The sequence below is a fragment of the Gigantopelta aegis genome, chromosome 6 (assembly GCF_016097555.1).
Source record: "Gigantopelta aegis isolate Gae_Host chromosome 6, Gae_host_genome, whole genome shotgun sequence".
NCBI classification, from domain to species: domain Eukaryota; kingdom Metazoa; phylum Mollusca; class Gastropoda; order Neomphalida; family Peltospiridae; genus Gigantopelta; species Gigantopelta aegis.
In genome coordinates, this window is record NC_054704.1 from 95,746,667 (window position 1) to 95,767,129 (window position 20,463).

General features: G+C 37.1%; 1 protein-coding gene across 5 annotated transcripts in view; it reads right to left on the reverse strand.

The window, feature by feature from the left end:
- Nucleotides 1–20,463, reverse strand: part of LOC121376453 (multiple PDZ domain protein-like) — a 305,209-nt gene that overhangs the window by 37,179 nt on the left and 247,567 nt on the right. For all 5 annotated transcript variants that reach the window (XR_005958447.1, XM_041504328.1, XM_041504327.1 and 2 more), the window contains one exon: nt 4,450–4,646. Coding sequence is in view for 4 of the 5 variants with exons in the window: in XM_041504328.1 (XP_041360262.1) it covers nt 4,450–4,646 (197 nt within the window). In the remaining variant the exon portion in view is untranslated. The remainder of the gene's footprint in view (nt 1–4,449; nt 4,647–20,463) is intronic.

A 20,463-nucleotide genomic window follows, 5' to 3' on the forward strand; every position in this document is an offset into this window, starting at 1 on the left:
AATAAAAATAAAATTAGCAGTGATTCTTAGGTAAATATGGAATGTACCATTAAATAAAATGATGATGCATTTGCTACATGTAGACTCATGGTAAGGTATCCACAAGTACTCGAGTCTAGCAAGATTCGCATCAGTTCACAAGACTAAATTACCCATTCATGGAAGAGCACTCTCATTTAATTATTTTTCTTACATCATTTTGCCATATATACTTGCCACATGTTACATTATAGACATGAAGAAAAAACAAAAACTGAATGCGTGGAATGCAATACAATGGCATGTTTTTGCATCCATATTTAGCTCTGGAATTAAGGAAGGAAGGAAATGTTTTATTTAACGACACACTCAACACATTTTATTTATGGTTATATGGTGTCAGGTACATGGTTAAGGACCACACAGATACTGAGAGAGGAAACCCGCTGTCGCCACTTCATGGGCTACTCTTTTCAATTAGCAGCAAGGGATCTTTTATATGCACCATCCCACAGACAGGATAGTACATTCCACGGTTTTTGTTACACCAGATGTGGAATACTGGCTGGAATAAGAAATAGCCCTGGAATTAAGATACATAATGCTATTTTACTTTATTCCTTATTATCATTATCAGCTACTCTGGTCTGGGTCGAGTTTGGCCCTAAGTACTCGAGCTCTAGCTCAAGGTTATTCTGTGAATAATGAGGAAAACCCCCAGGTGTGTATGTGGAGGTTGGAGGTTGACCCCCTCCCCATTCAAGCTGTAAGCAAATTTTCTTTTTTCCCCAATACATTTTCCAGGGGAGGATGACTTGACCTCTCTATAAACTTCGCTCGCTACAGTCAACACCCATCCCTCCTCTAAACTTCTTACACAAGCACATGAGAACTGTTCAAACTGTGCCCTGTACATGAAGATCGAGAATTCACTGTAGAGAACTGTTCAAACTGTGCCCTGTACATGGAGATCGAGAGTTCACTGTAGAGAACTGTTCAAACTGTGCCCTGTACATGGAGATCGAGAGTTCACTGTAGAGAACTGTTCAAACTGTGCCCTGTACATGGAGATCGAGAATTCACTGTAGAGAACTGTTCAAACTGTGCCCTGTACATGGAGATCGAGAATTCACTGTAGAGAACTGTTCAAACTGTGCCCTGTACATGGAGATCGAGAATTCACTGTAGAGAACTGTTCAAACTGTGCCCTGTACATGGAGATCGAGAATTCACTGTAGAGAACTGTTCAAACTGTGCCCTGTACATGGAGATCGAGAATTCACTGTAGAGAACTGTTCAAACTGTGCCCTGTACATGGAGATCGAGAATTCACTGTAGAGAACTGTTCAAACTGTGCCCTGTACATGAAGATCGAGAATTCACTGTGGAGAACTGTTCAAACTGTGCCCTGTACATGGAGATCGTGAGTTCACTGTGGAGAACTGTTCAAACTGTGCCATGTACATGGAGATCGAAAGTTCACTGTAGAGAACTGTTCAAACTGTGCCCTGTACATGAATATCGAGAGTTCACTGTGGAGAAGTTCAAACTGTGCCCTGTACATGGAGATCGAGAGTTCACTGTAGAGAACTGTTCAAACTGTGCCCTGTACATGGATATCGAGAGTTCACTGTGGAGAAGTTCAAACTGTACCATGTACATGGAGATCGAGAGTTCGCTGTGGAGAACTGTTCAAACTGTGCCCTGTACATGGAGATCGAGAGTTCACTGTGGAGAACTGTTCAAACTGTACCCTGTACATGGAGATCGAGAGTTCACTGTGGAGAACTGTTCAAACTGTGCCCTGTACATTGAAATCGAGAGTTCACTGTATAGAACTGTTCAAACTGTGCCCTGTACATGGAGATCGAGAGTTCACTGTATAGAACTGTTCAAACTGTGCCCTGTACATGGAGATCGAGAGTTCACTGTGGAGAACTGTTCAAACTGTGCCCTGTACATGGAGATGGAGAGTTCACTGTGGAGAACTGTTCAAACTGTGCCCTGTACATGGAGATTGAGAGTTCACTGTTGACAACTGTTCAAACTGTGCCCTGTACATGGAGATTGAGAGTTCACTGTAGAGCACTGTTCAAACTGTGCCCTGTACATGGAGATCGAGAGTTCACTGTGGAATGGCCGAGTATTGATTGACCAAGTTAATATTATCAATTAATTGGACGGAGACCCAATCAGACCCAGAGAGAGGTCTAGCCTAAGCTGACCATTCTCTTAAACTCATCCTCAAACCAAGACGCGATCAGATAAACACAAATAAATAGGAAACCTTTGTACTCAAAGATCATTCGATAACAGAGCAGGATTCAGGGCTTCTCTGTGAATCCCAGATTTTGGGTCAGAGTATGAGACTGAATCCCAAAATACTTATATTACGTACTTATATATTAATATAAAAAATAGTTATTATACAGACTTGATTACCCACCTCCCCCACAAACAATAAAACTGTAGCACTGAATCATATTTACAGACAAACTGAAAATAAACAAACCGAGACAAAATATTATAATTCTAAATGGTGGAATAAAAACCATTATCTCGCCTTCATGTAAAATTCTTTAATCTCATTGGTTGTTTGCCGTTGGACAAATCCCTTATCCCCCTGTGGGCGGAGCCAAATTCTCTTATACCCCGTCTGTAATTTCCAACAGTTTCCAGCCACCCCAGTTAATGCTAAAGCAATAATTAGATTATAAATAACATTGATAATCAATCAAGTATACATAATTAATTTTATTTTTACTATAAAATACACTATTTCAATACTTTTAAAAGCTGCAATGTTGAACTCGGCCACTTAATTACGGTTGTGGTGTTATTATATTAATGCGCGATTAGCAACGGTAGTTTTTTTTTTTTTTTTTTTTAAATATATATATATTTTTTTTTACTACATACATTTCTGATAAAAAAAAAAGTTTTTTTATTTTTTTTTTATTAATATCTGTTTCAGACAATTTCGTATTACAAACATTTGAAGTTAAAAACTCGTTTATCGATGGAACTATTTTTCGTCACTGGCAAGTGGTTTCGTTCGCGTCCGCGTGGTACAGCTCCGTTAATAAATTGTTAACAATTATTGTCTGGCGTTATTTTGATTATTTGGCTATATGGTTTAAGATAAATTAGTTGTAGAAGCATCTCTCGGGGTATATGGCTTTTTATGTACCCTCTGTGTGATCTTTTACCCCCTCGCCTTCGGCTCGGGGTGAAAGAACACACAGAGGGTACATAAAAAGCCATATACCCCTCATGATGCTTCTACAACTTATAATGTACAATATGGATTATGGATCAAAAAATTAGTTTTGCTTTTCTTGTTTTTTCTTTCTTTTCTTTTTTTTGGTATAGAAATTTAGATTTTGTGTACTGATGTATTTGAGTTTTAGAAATGTTAATACTCAAAAGACATGTTGGTAGACAGATCTGCTACCAGAATAAATTACTCGCAGGCTTCTGAAAAACTAGGGTTTCATTTGCACATTTCTCATGCAAATCTAATTTTGCATAACCTTCTTTTTTTATGCAAAATTTAAGGCACCATTTACATGGACATAATACATGTAGCTTATGCAAAAAGTGGATGGGTTCCTTGACTTTCATTTTTGTGCAACCTATAAGTTGGTTACACACAATGTGTTCAATTCTCAGATGACTGACTGACAGATACATGTAGCTACCAGAAGATGACAATTTAAAGTAAAGTTTGTTTTCTTTAACGACACCACTAGACCACAATGATTTATTAATAACTGGCTTTTGGATGTCAAACATTTGGTCTTTCAGAGGAAACCTGCTACAATTTTCCACTAGTAGCAAGTATCTTTTATACGCTCCATCCCACAGACAGGATAGCATTTATAATATACAATGGCCTTTGATATACCAGTCATGATACACTGGTTGGAATGAGGAATAGCCCACAGGGATAGATCCCAGACCATCTGTGCATCAGGAGAGCTCTTTACCACTGGGCATTGATGTCCCATCCCATTTGTAAATAGAGAGAAAACAATTGGTCCTCGGACTTGCTTCTAAGACTTCGTTTCCGAATGTAAATCAGGCAATGCATTCCAGACTTCCGCATTTCATTTTCTTGTAAGGAATTGCATCGATGTTCGCGTGCACTTGTGCAACTGCAAGCAATTATAGTCATTCCGCGTCCACTAGATGAACATACTTCCACGTTTCGTTTTCTCATACGAAATTGCACCGATGTTTGTGCTCACTTGTGCAATTGCAAAGCAATTTCGGCAATCCACGTTTAAGCAGCGCCCACTAGATAAATTTACTTCCAGATTTCGATAACAGGAATTCAATTCTAACTTTCATATAGGCTATATTTTGTGGTAACCTGCAAATGGGTCATCAAACACAATGCTTATTTCGATTTTGATGCCTGCATTTATACATGTATATAGAGAGAAAACTATTGGTACTCGGACTTACTTCTAGGAGTTCATCGCCCACATGTATCCTGCCATCCTTGGCTGCCACACCGTCTGGCTGAACACCCGCGACAAAGACACTCATCGTGTTGCGATCCTTGTTCCCCGCCAGACTCAAACCAAGCCCATTCCCGCCAGTATTCAAATCTAACAGGAATATCTTGCCGTTCAGGTCACCATATTTCTTATGTAATATTTCTGAAAAGAAAAAGACAAATAAGTTTAAGGTAAAATAAAATTAATTACATTAAACGATACATGTGAAATGTTTATCAAAATACCTTGAACCTATGACTTCGTACGATAGCAAGCAAACAGACTTCCCCCCCCCCCCCCCCCCCCAACTGTTCAATATTCATGAATGAATAAAATAATCAATAAAAGAATGATACTCTGGCACTCTGCCTTTACAAAACAGTTGAATTGTTAAAAAACACAAACACGTTTATTTATAGTAAACTTTTTAATGCTTGTTTACTGAAAGAAAAAATGCAATGGTAATAAAATTCCTAACAGAATCAGCCTTTTTTTCTTCTTCTAAAGTGCATCTAGTAAATATTTTAAGCAATTTGAATAAGCCCCGATGGCTAACTTTGCATCACACACAGTTATTGTACTGATTGATTTAACACAGTGAACCATCTCTGACTGACTGCATTACAGAATATATCAACTGCTCATGACAAACTACACTGACAACATTACAACTGCACCATCTTTCCATCACAAACTGCACTGACCGAGTTTGCATCACAAACTGCACTGGCAACATCACAAAGATAACTTTAAACACAAATTGCACCAACTAATTATAAGTGCATCACAAAGTATATATTGACCTTAATTTGGATTACAAACTGAACTGAATTAAATTCATATCATAAACAGTGCTGACTTCACTCCACAAACAGTATTAACTTCATATCACAAACTGTACCCACTTGACATCACAAACAACTCTTGTTTTGATTAAAGTCTATTTTGTTTAATTAATTCATTGATCATCAAATACTGGATGTCAAACATTTAATAACTGATATTGTCTTAAATAAGCATTAAGGGATCTTTTATATGCACTTTTCCACAAGCAGAACAGCACATTCCATGAGAGAATGGGTCCACTGTGGGGTTCGATCCTTCAACCCAAGCACCTGAGGCGAGCAGTTTACCAACTGGTCTAAACAAACACCGACTCACTTCACAAACATCACAAACTGTTCTGATCTAATATCACAAAGTGCACTGATCTAACATCACAAACTGCACTGATCTAACATCACAAACTGCTCTCACAAACTGCACTGATCTGATCTAACATCTCAAACTGCTCTGATCTAACATCTCAAACTGCTCTGATCTAACATCTCAAACTGCTCTGATCTAACATCTCAAACTGCTCTGATCTAACATCTCAAACTGCTCTGATCTAACATCTCAAACTGCTCTGATCTAACATCTCAAACTGCACTGATCTAACATCTCAAACTGCTCTGATCTAACATCTCAAACTGCTCTGATCTAACATCACAAACTGCTCTGATCTAACATCACAAACTGCTCTGATCTAACATCACAAAGTGCACTGATCTAACATCACAAAGTGCACTAAGCTAACATCACAAACTGCACTGATCTAACATCACAATGTGCACTAAGCTAACATCACAATGTGCACTGATCTAACATCACAAACTGCACTGATCTAACATCACAAACTGCACTAAGCTAACATCACAAACTGCACTGATCTAACATCACAAACTGCACTGATCTAACATCACAAACTGCACTAAGCTAACATCACAAACTGCACTGATCTAACATCACAAACTGCACTGATCTAACATCACAAACTGCACTGCACTGATCTAACATCACAAACTGCACTGATCTAACATCACAAACTGCACTGATCTAACATCACAATGTGCACTGCACTGCTCTGATCTAACATCACAAACTGCACTAAGCTAACATCACAAACTGCACTGATCTAACATCACAAACTGCACTGATCTAACATCACAAACTGCACTGATCTAACATCACAAACTGCACTGATCTAACATCACAAACTGCACTGATCTAACATCACAAACTGCACTGATCTAACATCACAAACTGCACTAAGCTAACATCACAAACTGCACTGATCTAACATCACAAACTGCACTGATCTAACATCACAAACTGCACTGATCTAACATCACAAACTGCTCTGATCTAACATCACAAACTGCACTGATCTAACATCACAAACTGCTCTGATCTAACATCACAAACTGCACTAAGCTAACATCACAAACTGCACTGATCTAACATCACAAAGTGCACTAAGCTAACATCACAATGTGCACTGATCTAACATCACAATGTGCACTAATCTAACATCACAAAGTGCACTGATCTAACATCACAATGTGCACTAAGCTAACATCACAGACTGTACTAACTTCATGTCACACAGTGTACACAGTTGACTTCAGATCAAAGATGTTATCTAGTACCAGAACTGTAGTAAAATCATTTCTGCATTTCTCATTTATTAAAATGTCAACCCTTTATACCTAACTAATCAATAACCTTAAATACTGTGGTGGTGTTTTTTTTTTTTCAATTTCAAACATCCAAGATCTGACAAGCTGAACTGGAGAGAGAGAAAAAAAACCAGAAAAAGAGAGAGAAAAGAGGAAAGAGACACAGAAAGAGAGGTATAAAGAACAGGAGAGACAGAAAGAGAAGGAAAGAAAAACATCAGTTCAAAATTAAGAGACAAAATTGGTTTGAGCATACATGTACAAATCTGCTCACTTCAGTGTGGCACGATGCCATGAATCGTAAACAACTGACATAACAAACATTAGCCCAAACACTGACCGTTTGGTGGTTGATGTACACATACATGTACAAATCTGCTCACTTCAGTGTGGCACGATGCCATGAATCGTAAACAACTGACGTAACAAACATTAACCCAGACACTGACCGTTTGGTGGTTGATGTACACATACATGTACAAATCTGCTCACTTCAGTGTGGCACGATGCCATGAATCGTAAACAACTGACGTAACAAACATTAACCCAGACACTGACCGTTTGGTGGTTGATGTACACATACATGTATAAATCTGCTCACTTCAGTGTGGCACGATGCCATAAATCATAAACAACTGACATAACAAACATTAGCCCAAACACTGACTGTTTGGTGGTTGATGTACACATACATGTATCTGCTTAATCAATTGAATTTGAGAATCTGTTACTACATGTGGTAAGTGATTCACTTGATTTGGAAGGTGTATACAACCAGCATATGAATGAATTACTGATTGAATGGAACTGACCGTGCCCTACACCTCTACTGTATGATGAAGTCAGTATTAGCCGTATTGTTACTTCAAGGTCTGATGATGACAGTCCTTGAAATACAGACCATGTGTCACAGGAAAGGAATATTTAATGATATCTCAGCACATTTTAAACTACGGCTAATTGCTAAGGAAAGGAATGTTTGTTTAACGACACCTCAGCACATTTTAAACTATGGCTATTTGGAAAGGAAAGGAATGTTTGTTTAACGACACCTCAGCATATTTTAAACTATGGCTATTTGGAAAGGAAAGGAATGTTTGTTTAACGACACCTCAGCATATTTTAAACTATGGCTATTTGGAAAGTAAAGGAATGTTTGTTTAACGGCATCTCAGTGCATTTTAAACTACGGCTAACTGAAAAGGAAAGGAATGTTTGTTTAACGACATCTCAATACATTTTAAATGTACCAGTTTGTTGTTTAACATGGTTATTTGACACGCACATTACAGAAAGAGAGAGAGAGAGAGAGAGAGAGAGAGAGAGAGAGAGAGAGAGAGAGAGAGAGAGAGAGAGAGAGAGAGAGAGAGAGAGAGAGAGAGAGAGAGAGAGAGAGAGAGAGAGAGAGAGAGAGAGAGAGAGAGAGAGAGAGAGAGAGAGAGAGAGAGAGTTTGTTTGTTTTGTTTGACAACACCACTAGAGCACATTGATTAATGAATCATTGGCTACTGGATGTCAAACGTAGTAATTCTGACACATAACAGACCTGTCAACCTTTAGTCAAGAGAAAGCAGGAGGTGTGTGTTGAAAAAGCAGGAGATTTTGTCAAAAAGCAGGAGATTTTTTTAATTCACACAATTTAACCCAAAATCGCAAGATTAAAAAAAAACACATTATTACAATAAGTTATATGAATACTATATAATGTCATATATACTTCTTAACCTTAGATCTTGGCATTAAAAAAAAAAAAAAAAAAAAAAAAAAAAAAAATTAAAAACATTTTTTTTTTTTTTTTTTTTTTAAAGTTTAAATATTATTATGATTTAATACATATTTAAAAAAATACTAATATTTTATCCAAAAATGTTAAGAACATGAACATGAAATAAAAAATTTAATTAGTACATTTACAGTATTACACTTACAGCCTTACAGGTTGCGTTACATTATCATTTGTGGTTAGTGTACCTAAGTACCAAAGACAAATTTATATAAATCTTATAAATTAATATTCAGTTTTTACTATAATGAGGAACGGTGGCGTGGTACTTATTTAAAATCATTATAATGATGCAATAAACATTGTATTTTCATTAATCGTAAGTAAAACCTCATTACGGACATCGTGTGAAATATACCGGAATTTCTTGAGTAACTTTATGTCAATGTCAAACACAACATTTTTTAATTGTACAAAAATAATTTCTTGAAGAGTACCCTTATAACCAACATTTTACTGCACAAACATACAAAATTAACTGACACAAGTATGTTTATACAGCTAATTGGTCTTTTCGTTGTCTTGCTGTGACATGTGATTTTAGCAAGCATCGTGTGTATCGCTGTCAACTCGGAGTCTGGCAGTTCAGATTCGTCATAGTTGCATTATGTAATCCAGTGGGAAGACATTTTACAATTCAGAGGTGTTATTAGAACTAAATTGGATAGTTTTTTAGTTTTTTATATATATATATATATGCAACACTGAATGTCAATACACAGCCTGTTGAATTAGCGGCAACACGCTTTGTAGCCATTACGATGATAACAAACATTATAATAACACGTCATTTTATAAACTCCATGTGCTTTTTTAACAATATAAATAGGCTATCCCACAATTCTCACTTCGGCAAAGGTTAAACAGTCGGGACAATTCGGCCTGTTACATTCTCAGAAACCGAAAGTAGTCGACATTTTCCGAATGAGAAAAAAAAGGTAAGAGTTACTCCCCTTAAATTATTTTGACAAAAGAGGATCGATTTTTTTTTATGCTTACAAAAATGTCATTTAACAGGAGAAACTGTCTCCTGCACAGGCGAAAGGTGATTTGATCAAATACCGGGAGACTCCTGCGGAATCCGGGAGGGTTGACAGGTCTGCACATAATCATCAAAGGAAACACGCTAATGCAGCAAGGGTTCTTTTATATGCACTTTCCCACAGACAGGAAAGCACATACCAGTCTTTGACCAGTTGTGGTGCACTGGTTAGAAAGAGAATTTTTTTTAGCTGAATGGATCCACTGATGTGGTTCGATCCTACAACGCAAACACCTCAAGCGAGCACTCAACTGACTGAACTAACTCACACCAGAAACAGAGAGAGAGAGAGAGAGAGAGAGAGAGAGAGAGAGAGAGAGAGAGAGAGAGAGAGAGAGAGAGAGAGAGAGAGAGAGAGAGAGACAGAGAGAGACAGACAGACAGACAGACAGAGACAGGCAAAGAGAAAGTACTTCTACTGATAAAGCAGCAAGGGATCTTTTATATGCACTTTACTCTATATACTGACAGTCTGATGTACAGGTTACATGGGTTATACTGGTGTGAATGGGAAAACCCAGAGTCTATCAAAGGTGATCAGTTCTACAACCAAACAAATCTCAGGTAAGTGCTCTATAGATACCTCCGAGTTACATTTAGAGCACAATATTTTATGCGAACTATTGTTCTATGTGCAGCTTTAAATAACCACCCACTGGTTACACAGTGAACCATTGCACCTTCCAAAAGTCATTTTACCAAACAAATCACAACCCCCCCCCCCCCCCCCCCCCCCCCAACAAAAAACATGTTCTTTTATCCTTTGCAATAAATGTAACATATTGACTAGGACTCAAATGATGAAGTAATTAAATGGAATCATTGTAGCTAATTACTATTTCATTTAAAAATGTCTTTTTGTCATGCAGTTCATCCAACATAATATATACAAAATAAAAGCTATGTGAGTTTGTTTGTTTGTTTTGTTTAACGACACCACTAGAGCATTGATTTATTAACCATCGGCTATTGGATGTCAAACATTTGGTAATTTTGACTTATAGTCTTAGAGAGAAAACCTGCTAAATTTTGTTCATTTTTGCAAGATATCTTTTATATGCACCATCCCCCAGACAGAATAGCACATACCACAACCTTTGATATACCAGCCATGGTGCACTGGCTGGAACGAGAAATAGCTCAATGGGCCCACTGATGAGGATAAATCCCAAACCAACGGTGCATCAATGAGCACTTTACCACTGGGCTACGTCTTGCTCTGCCATGTGATTATGAAAATGTGCATATTATGTCGGAATTCTGTGCCCTTAATTGTTTTAAATAGCAAGTATACCACTACCAACACTTTTGCTTATGTTATAAAATGCAAGTAAATACATATACATGTATGTACTTTACTGTGTCAAACAGACAAATATATTTAGTACACAGCTAGATTATTGTCTTGAACAGAATTAAATAAACAATCATTTGTTTTTGTGGCATTACAAAGATTTAATTCCAAGCATATTTTCCACAAAATAAACCACTATCAACATGCATAATTTCTAAATATTATTATAAAAGAAAAGATTCCACAGAAGAATAGGCAGTAAGCATTACTTACCAAATATATCGTCGTCATGAATATTCATTGTATATCATTCACTCCCATCTACACGAACAAACTGATGTATCAAAGGCAGACATTCAACCTGACAACCCAACTAGCTGTCATGCCTGATCTTTGAAGGACTAATATACACCGAATGTCATTCTTAAATGAACGAGAGACGGAGAGAGCACATAATGCCTCGGATCAATAATGGCAGCACGGGGAAACACATTTGTGATATATCAAGAACAACCTCCATCTGCTGGCCAGCCTGATCCATCTATACACTGTGTTCTGTCTGGTGATGCTCAGTTATGAGTAAATATGGGCATACATCGAGTTTCCACATTAAAGCCGAATGACAGAAAAATACGCAAAAACAGTGATCAATATGCCGCATGCATCGGGGAGTTTGTGGACGACATGAGAGGCACATACGGACTATAGTGCAGCTTCTACGACTTCTGCAGTTGGTGGGTGGGTGAGGGGCACTTCCGAGAGAGTGTGTACAGCTTCGGCGTGTCACCTCCACACTGGCGGGTTTCTTTGAGACAGTTGGATGTGGCAGTCATTAAATAAATGCCTGTCTGGTGTCATTAAAAGCGACTGTGGTTTGCAGAGATTATTGCCACCGTGGAAGAAATCGATGGCGCCGTTAAAAACGTATAAGTACAAGATTCTATCAGGTAGTGCATGCATGGCCAGAATTAACCAAAATCTGAAAGCGCTGTTTATGACTGATGAGGGACACAGAATGAAAAAACTAAAAAAAAAAAAAAAAGAAGGTTTCTCTGCTAATTGGCTTTATTGGGTACTGAATGCACATTTGTTAAAGAAAATGTTGCCTCATGTACAGGAACTTATAGTAATGTATTGTCCACAGCCGTAATATACATTCCGCCAAGTGGGATAAATGCGATCGATTTAATGGAATTTGAGTTGGGAATTAACATACAGCTAAAAGAAATTAAGGGACGAAGTGTTCTGCATAACGGCGCAAAGTGAAAAACAATGAATGGGAATTGTAAATGAATTTATTCAGTAACTTGAATAGCAGGCACCATTTGGCTCCAGATTAGACTGAAATATTTACATAATTATTATAATCAACAACTGAGCTAGTAATTTTGTATCACTTAATGCGTTCAGTCAGGAATAGGCAGCTTTATTAATGCCGTTTTACCGGCCTCGGTGGTAACATGGTTAAGCCATGGTATGTACAGGGGTTCGCAGCCTGGTACTACCTCCCAGCCAGAGGAGTTTTAATGACTCAGTAGGTAGGTGTAAGACAACTACACCCTCTTCTTTCTCGCTAACCACTAACAACTAACAATTAACCCTCTGTCCTGGACAGACAGCTCAGATAGCTGAGGTGTGTGCCCAGGACAGTTTGCTTGAACCGTAATTGGATATAAGCCCAAATATGTTGAAATGGGGAAAAAAAGCAGTATTATGTTAGTGCCCAAGTGTCACAAATCTGTTTAAGTTCTCTCCCTTTTCTTAACTCGTGTGTAGCTGTTACACTATACAATGTGCTGTCTGTCAAGAAGTCTGTGTAAACCACTGATTTGCCAGTAATTAATATAGGTCCATATAATCCAAGTGGCCATCTTTCCAATATGACAGTCGCTATAGCCACCATGTTTTCTAAGTCCTGCAGCATGTAGAGTTCAGTGAACTGACAGTCAAGAAAACATGGCGCCCTTTGGACTAATGAAAAACTAGGTAGTGGAAAAATAATCTGTCTAATCTGTCTTTATACTGTAAAGCAGCACGGTTTGTTACAGATTCTGACAAAGACTATTCAGAGTGAAACTACCTCTCACCAGTTCCTGAGAATGTGACAACTAAAAATGTATGGGAAGTCAAAGAAAGGATGGTTTGTGCATGGCATCTAATACATTGTATATATATTTTTTAATCAGCAGTTCTTATGGGTCTATAACCAGGACTCCCAACTTAAAGAATTTTGAAAGGATTCTGTTGTAGGTAAAATGCTCACCAATGGCAATCGTGAGTCTGCTTGAACAACAGTTTTAAACTATAGTACTATTGCAACCAAAAAACACAAAATTAAAAAATTAAAAACCAAAAGTGGTTCCTTCAACCAACAGCAATAATTTTTATCTAGTGTCAATAAACTGGCACTGTTAAAGCGCCTAACCTACAGCAATTCATATCACAGCTACGGCTATACTGCCGCTAATTAATGCCACTGCTAATATCCAGCTCTGCTAACTAGTCTAACACAGTAATTGTGACCCTTGGTCCAAAGGAAGAAAGAAGTCCTGTGCATTCTGTTTAATTACCAGCTACATGTATGGGTTTAACATACAATAATTTTCAAGTTAAAGGTTGAGATAATTTGAGAAGAAACCCACTGACCCTATTTAAATGTACATGCAACTATCATATGTGTCCCAGTTTGCAGTAATATTATTTAATAAAAATGCACTTTCCCCGATATGATAACATATACCATGGCTTTTGATATTCCATTAATGTATTATTAAAGTTGGAATATATGTGAATGTGTGTGTCTGTATGTTTATATGTGTCTATGTGATTGTGTGTGTCTGTGTATGTATATATGTGTGTGTGTGTGTGTGTGTGTGTGTGTGTGTGTGAGAAAGTGTGCGTGTGTGAGAGAGTGTGAGTGCGAGTGTGAGTGTGAGTGTGTGTGTAAGTGTGTTTTATGAGCTACAGTTTTCAGACATCTCTAAAATCTATCAATCTTTGTCAATGTCTCCAGATCACGTGACCCACAGCAGTTCAGGTAGAAGCTCTGTACCAGTAATTTAACTACATCACCGTGCAGCCCTCAAAACTTGAATCATATAGCAACAGCAATTTTGTACAAACATTTTTTAATAGCAAAGCAAATATTGGACATTGATAAAAATGTTGTTGCAAATCAATTTTGCAGCTTTTTTTACTTTTTTTTTCTGCAGCAGCATTGTTAATTATTGTCATGAATTCTGATAGCTGCATCCCACCCATGTCTAACTTCAAGTCAAAGATTAAATTGTCTGCACTGTTAACAAGAATCACAGCATGAACTGGTTTCTGTTGTATCCAACTACAAATCACAGCAGAGGCTGGCTTTTGTGTCCCTGGTTCCCCGACTACGGTAGATAGTCAACAAGTCTGTGTCCTTGCAACCCGCACTGACATTTTTATAATGTAAGTACATCTGATGATTTTCTCACAGTTTAATTGCATTTCTGGGCTTTGTCTGAAATTGATGGAAGCTTTTCTAATTATAATCTCTTCCATTTCGGACAAAATCAGGCTGATAAAGTATTCTAATTCAACACATTTGTAAGAACGAATCTGACTGGATCTCTACTAAAAATTTCAGGTGGTAAAATCACCGATATACCGGTCACAAATTTTCTGACAGAAATACGTCATAGGTTAAGCAAAGAACAGGGTTGTTTTGTAATGACGTCATCAAGACAATTTCTGTAGCGTTCATTTTACATACAGAAGTCTTTATTAGTCGTTATCTAATCACAAGAGCTGATTAAATCATCGTCTGATAATGGGCTGCCTAATGACGTCACCAGCTGGTGATGTTTATATGCTTATTCTTATTAAAAAATATGACAATTTCCTATTTAAAATCAACCAGCAAACAGTTTAATTAGAATAGGGATAACCCTACTGTGTTTTCCGATTTGCGGACGTATATGGGTGCTTTTACAGTCGCAAATTTACCGTTTTATTGGCTCCTCTAACGCATCACCAATAAAACTAAATTTGCGACACTAAAACCACCGATATACGTCTGCAAATCGGAAAACACAGTAGGGTTTTCCCCTAATTAGAGAGAAAAACTACTTACATGGCTGTTAACAAAAGTAAAATGTTGTGACTGAAATTTCAAGGTACAGGGCATTCAAAATGGTAATGTTTTATATGACAATTGTAGTCCACTTTAAACATGTATTTCTCCCATCCCACACCATGTTATTTATTTTATTGGACAAAAACATTAATTAATTTGATGGGTCCTGCAGTGAACCTATATTAATAGAAATAGCAGTGGCGTAGGCAGGATTTTGTATTGGGGGGGGGGGGGGGGGGGCGGCACTTGTGTAGTGGGATATGACACAGGAACCTTTTTAAAGTTATTAATACCCGGTAAGCGAAAAGGTAAAAATGTCCTGGGATTGGGGGGGGGGGGGGGGGGGGGGCTTGCAGTTTCAATACCCCTCTCCCCTTGTAACGTTTTGTGACCGTGTCATATTTTACTTTGGGGTCTTTAGTAATACATATATGTTAAAATAAAATGGCAATGACTGGTTGCATTTTACTTTATGAATTAACATTACGTTGCACAATAACCACCCCCCCCCCCCCCCCCCCCCATTACATTTTGTCACATCCATAATTCCCACTCTCCTTAGTGCACGTTGCGTAGTTCTCGAATGATCCGATTATTAAATTGTAAATAATAAAGAAGTAACATACCGCTGGTCAGTAAATGTTATATTTGACCGAATCAACTTTATTAAGTTTCAATATCTATAATACGCAATCTAATATCTCCCAGCAGAACTATTACATTGTAACAGTGTTCACAAACTCGCATGTGCTGTTCATCATATGATGTGACATCGGGTACGACCATTACTTCAAAGGGAGTGAGTAGCACATTTAAATTAAAGGTGGGTTTTTTTCACTTAATTTACAACTACTGTAGTAACGTTTTTTGTTTGGTTTTTAATTACAAAAACCATATCAAAAATTATTAATAAATAAATAAATAATAATAATAAAATATCTGAAGAAAAAAAAGTACGAAACATATGTACATACCTTTTTACAAAATAAGATCGTCTGCTTAAAATAGCACAGCAAATGATAGTGCAGGGTGCACATTAAGTCAATACTTTACTTTCTACGTCCGTTCGGACTATGTAAATAGCGGATTGGACGTGTTGCGATAGATTCCAAATATGTGTTAACGCAAATGGATGAATTAAAACAAAAAGTTGTATTCTTCTACCAAAACTGTATTATATCAGACAATGTAGGCATTATTACTAAAAACTACGACACAGCAGACTGTATCAAAACAGGATAAAACTAATTTGCATATCCAGGTCAGACTTGTTCGTCATGTGTTCGTAATCGATCGGAAAACCAAAACGAAACTTGTTCGATGTCTTTTTTTTTTTTTTAAATATACAATTAGCTAAATTTTAAAACATTTTTATGAGTTCAAGTATCCGCGATAAGAGCAACTTTGGGAATCTTTATTGGGAAACTGTTGGGTCGTAATTGGGAAAAGGTTTGATATTGGATTGTGAATTTACGTTAGGGGAATGGGGTCGTTCATCGGCCCCAAAATGTATGGTAGATTATACCCATCCGATAGGTACCTAAAGGGGGGTCAGTGGGGCAAAGAAAACGGCCGAAGTGATCGGGTTGACATTACGGAAATCGAAAACGGCCGAAGTGATTCTCATTTTTTTTAAAAAGAAGAAAAAAAAAGACTGAAAAATAAATTTTCCACAATTTTTTTCACGCCGGAAATCCGTCTCATGACGGACAGTTAACAGTCATGTACTTCACAATACCATATGCATGCTCCACTAAATCCCAGCCAATTTATCAACCACTGAATACAGGTGGTCAAGGTTTTAAAACACTGACAATAATGTCAAAACACAAAAAAAGAAGAAGTGAATTCTATATAATACATGCATTAGTATTGTGCAAGTGATACAAATGATAAAGCACCTTTAATTTAATTTATAATTTTATTTTTATTATTATTATTATATATTTTAAAATGTGTACTCCAAGAAACATTTTTCATGCAATTTAAAAACAGACCAATAGAAATTGGTTCATTCATGTGTTACAAAAGTTTGAAAAACAAATGACATGCAACTGTTGCAATACAAGATGAACTGATAAGGACAATTATACGTCACACTGCGAGAACATCGAGAACATCGGAAGAACAATCTCGGAAAGGAATCGCCTTCATTGTAAATGCGACCCACTTCCTGGAACACCAATCAGACATTATTGATTTTTTATATTCCGTCAATGGAAGTCGAGTCTTCACCTCACAGCTGATACACTTTTAAAGCAACACTACCTCACAGCTGATAGAATTTTAAAGCAACACTATGTCACAGCTGATAGAATTTTAAAGGAACACTATCTCAAAACTGATACAATTTTAAAGTAACACTACTTCACAACTGATAGAATTTTAAACACTATGTCAGTTGATACAATTTTAAAGCAACACTACCTCACAACTGATAAAATTTTAAAGCAACACTACCTCACAACTGATAGAATTTTAAAGCAACACTACCTCACAAATGATAGAATTTTAAAGCAACACTACCTCACAGCTGATAGAATTTTAAAGCAACACTACCTCACAGCTGATACAATTTTAAAGCAACACTACCTCACAACTGATAGAATTTTAAAGCAACACTACCTCACAACTGATAGAATTTTAAAGCAACACTACCTCACAACTGATAAAATTTTAAAATGACACTACCTCACAACTGACAGAATTTTAAAGGAACACTACCTCACAACTGATACAATTTAAAAGCAACACTGTACATATATCTCACAGCAGATTCAATTTTAAAGCTTTATACCTCACAAACAATACTAAAGTAAGTCTCCTATTCAATTAGTACAATTTAAAATAAATCTCTATTTCACAAATAAAACTATTTTAAACTGTTCTCCCCTCTGAATATAATTTTCATTTATAATCCAGCTGTAGACAAAATGAGATACTATGTCTTTAAATAATGCATGTCACCACTGCTGTATTTTTACTACACTAAACACTGCAATGCATTTTAAATTAATTCTTCTCCTCATGGTCAACATTTCATAATCACTTTCCACCTCTTAACTTGTGTGGATATTTGAATCTGAGTCAGGATGGTAACAGGGGAAATGTTTGTAGGAGATAGCCAAATATAAAAACATATTCATTGGCAATAGCTCTAGTGCTTTGCCATAACACTTAATAAAACTAATACAATAAAACAAACAGATTCACTATTTTATAGAAATAAAGTTTGGTTTGTTTAATCACTCCATTGCATGGAGCACACTGATATACTAACCATAGGCTAATGAGATGCTAAACATTTCGGTCATTGTGACACAGTCAGGGGAATCAGCTAAATTCTTCCATTAGCAGTACGGGCGGGACGTAGCCCAGTGCTAAAGTGCTTGTTAGAGGCACGGTTGGCCTGGGATCGATCCCTGTCGGTGGGCCCATTGGGTTATTTCTTGCTCCAGCCATTGCACCACGACTGGTACATCAAAGGCTGCGATAATGTATTGTCCTGTATGTGGGATGGTGCATATAAAAGATCCCTTGCTGCTAATCGAAAAGAGTAGCCCATTAAGTGGCAACAGCGGGTTTCCTCTCTCAATATCTGTGTGGTCCTTAACCATATGTCTGACACCATATAACCGTAAATAGAATGTGTTGAGTGCGTTATTAAAAAAAACATTTCCTTCCTTCCTTCCATTAGCAGTAAGGAATCTTTTATATGCACATCCCACAGACAGGACAGCAGACACATACGATGGCCTTTGATATACATTGTATCAGTTCTGGGGCACTGGTTGGGTCAGAAAATAGTAAACCAATCAGAGAACAGATGCACTGAGGTGATTTGATCCTTCAACCCAAGCACCTCAGGCGATCGAGGGGTGAGACTACTGCCCAGTGGTAAAGCACTCGCATGATGCGCGGTCGGTTTAGGATTGATCCCCGTCAGTGGGCCCATTGCGGTATTTCTCGCTCCAGCCAGTGCACCACGACTAGTATATCAAAGGTCGTGGTATGTGCTATCCTGTCTATGGGATGGTGCATATAAATGATCCCTTGATGCTAATCGAAAAGTGTAGCCTATGAAGTGGCGACAGCAGGTTTACTCTCTCAATATCTTTGTGGTCCTTAACCATATGTCCAACGCCATATAACCGTAAATAAATACAGGATATTATATGAGTGTCCATGACAGACGATGTTTACAACACAAGTGCCTAAATTATCACATTTCCCGAGAGAGAGCAAGGGAAATGCGATAATTTAGGCACGAGTGTCGTAAACATCGTCTGTCATGGACACGAATGTAATATTCTGTTTATTACCATAGAACTGTCTTGCTAAATGAACATTCCAGTCATTGTTTACAAACTAACGTTTTCTTAACGGCAGAGTAATGTTTGTTCATTGATGTCTTGAAAACCAAATCACAACCTGTTCTAAAGTTACGTGATATTTATACGCCCATGTATCAACAGCTGTAAATTGTAAAGCATGTGTATACTAAAAAGCAAACAAATACACATAATTGAAATAATTGGTTTTGAATTTGAATGACGTCAGTATTCCAATGACGTCACTTTGCATCTCCTTACAATAACTATAAATTGGGTACATGACGTTTCCGTTTTAAGAATGCTGGAAAAATTCCAGTGCAAAATTGCTATTGAATTTTATATTTTTTTGAAAATTATTAACGCACCTGAATGTGTTTGAAGAAAATCTTGTGATTAAAACATTGTACCTTTTACTAAATATGGCTTTCAAGTAAAATTATGGTAAGATATGCTACATTTATTATGTACAAAGCGAAAAGTGACTCGACGACCTTAGTATAGATTTCTAACAGTTATATTCATAATTAAGTGTTTGATGTGTCACAACTACATCGTAATATAATACAAGTTATCATAAATAATCAATTAATGTTTTATTAAATTAATTAAAAACACGTATTTGTCATTACGGCATGTGATCAGCTTACACTCGAAATAAAAATGTATTAATGAAGAAAGTAGTATCTGTGGAATGTCGTGTCAGCCAATCAGAAAGAAATGTACTCTTACAACAGCTAATCTTTAAACGACAATGTCATGAGGACATACGATTTAGTTATGACATATGAGGGAAATCGTACGATAAATATGACCCTCGTTATGCTGTACCTCGTAGGAAATAAAATGTGTTGAGTGTGTCATGAAATAAACCATTTCCTTCCTCAGGCGGTCTCTCTACTGACTGAGCTAGGTCT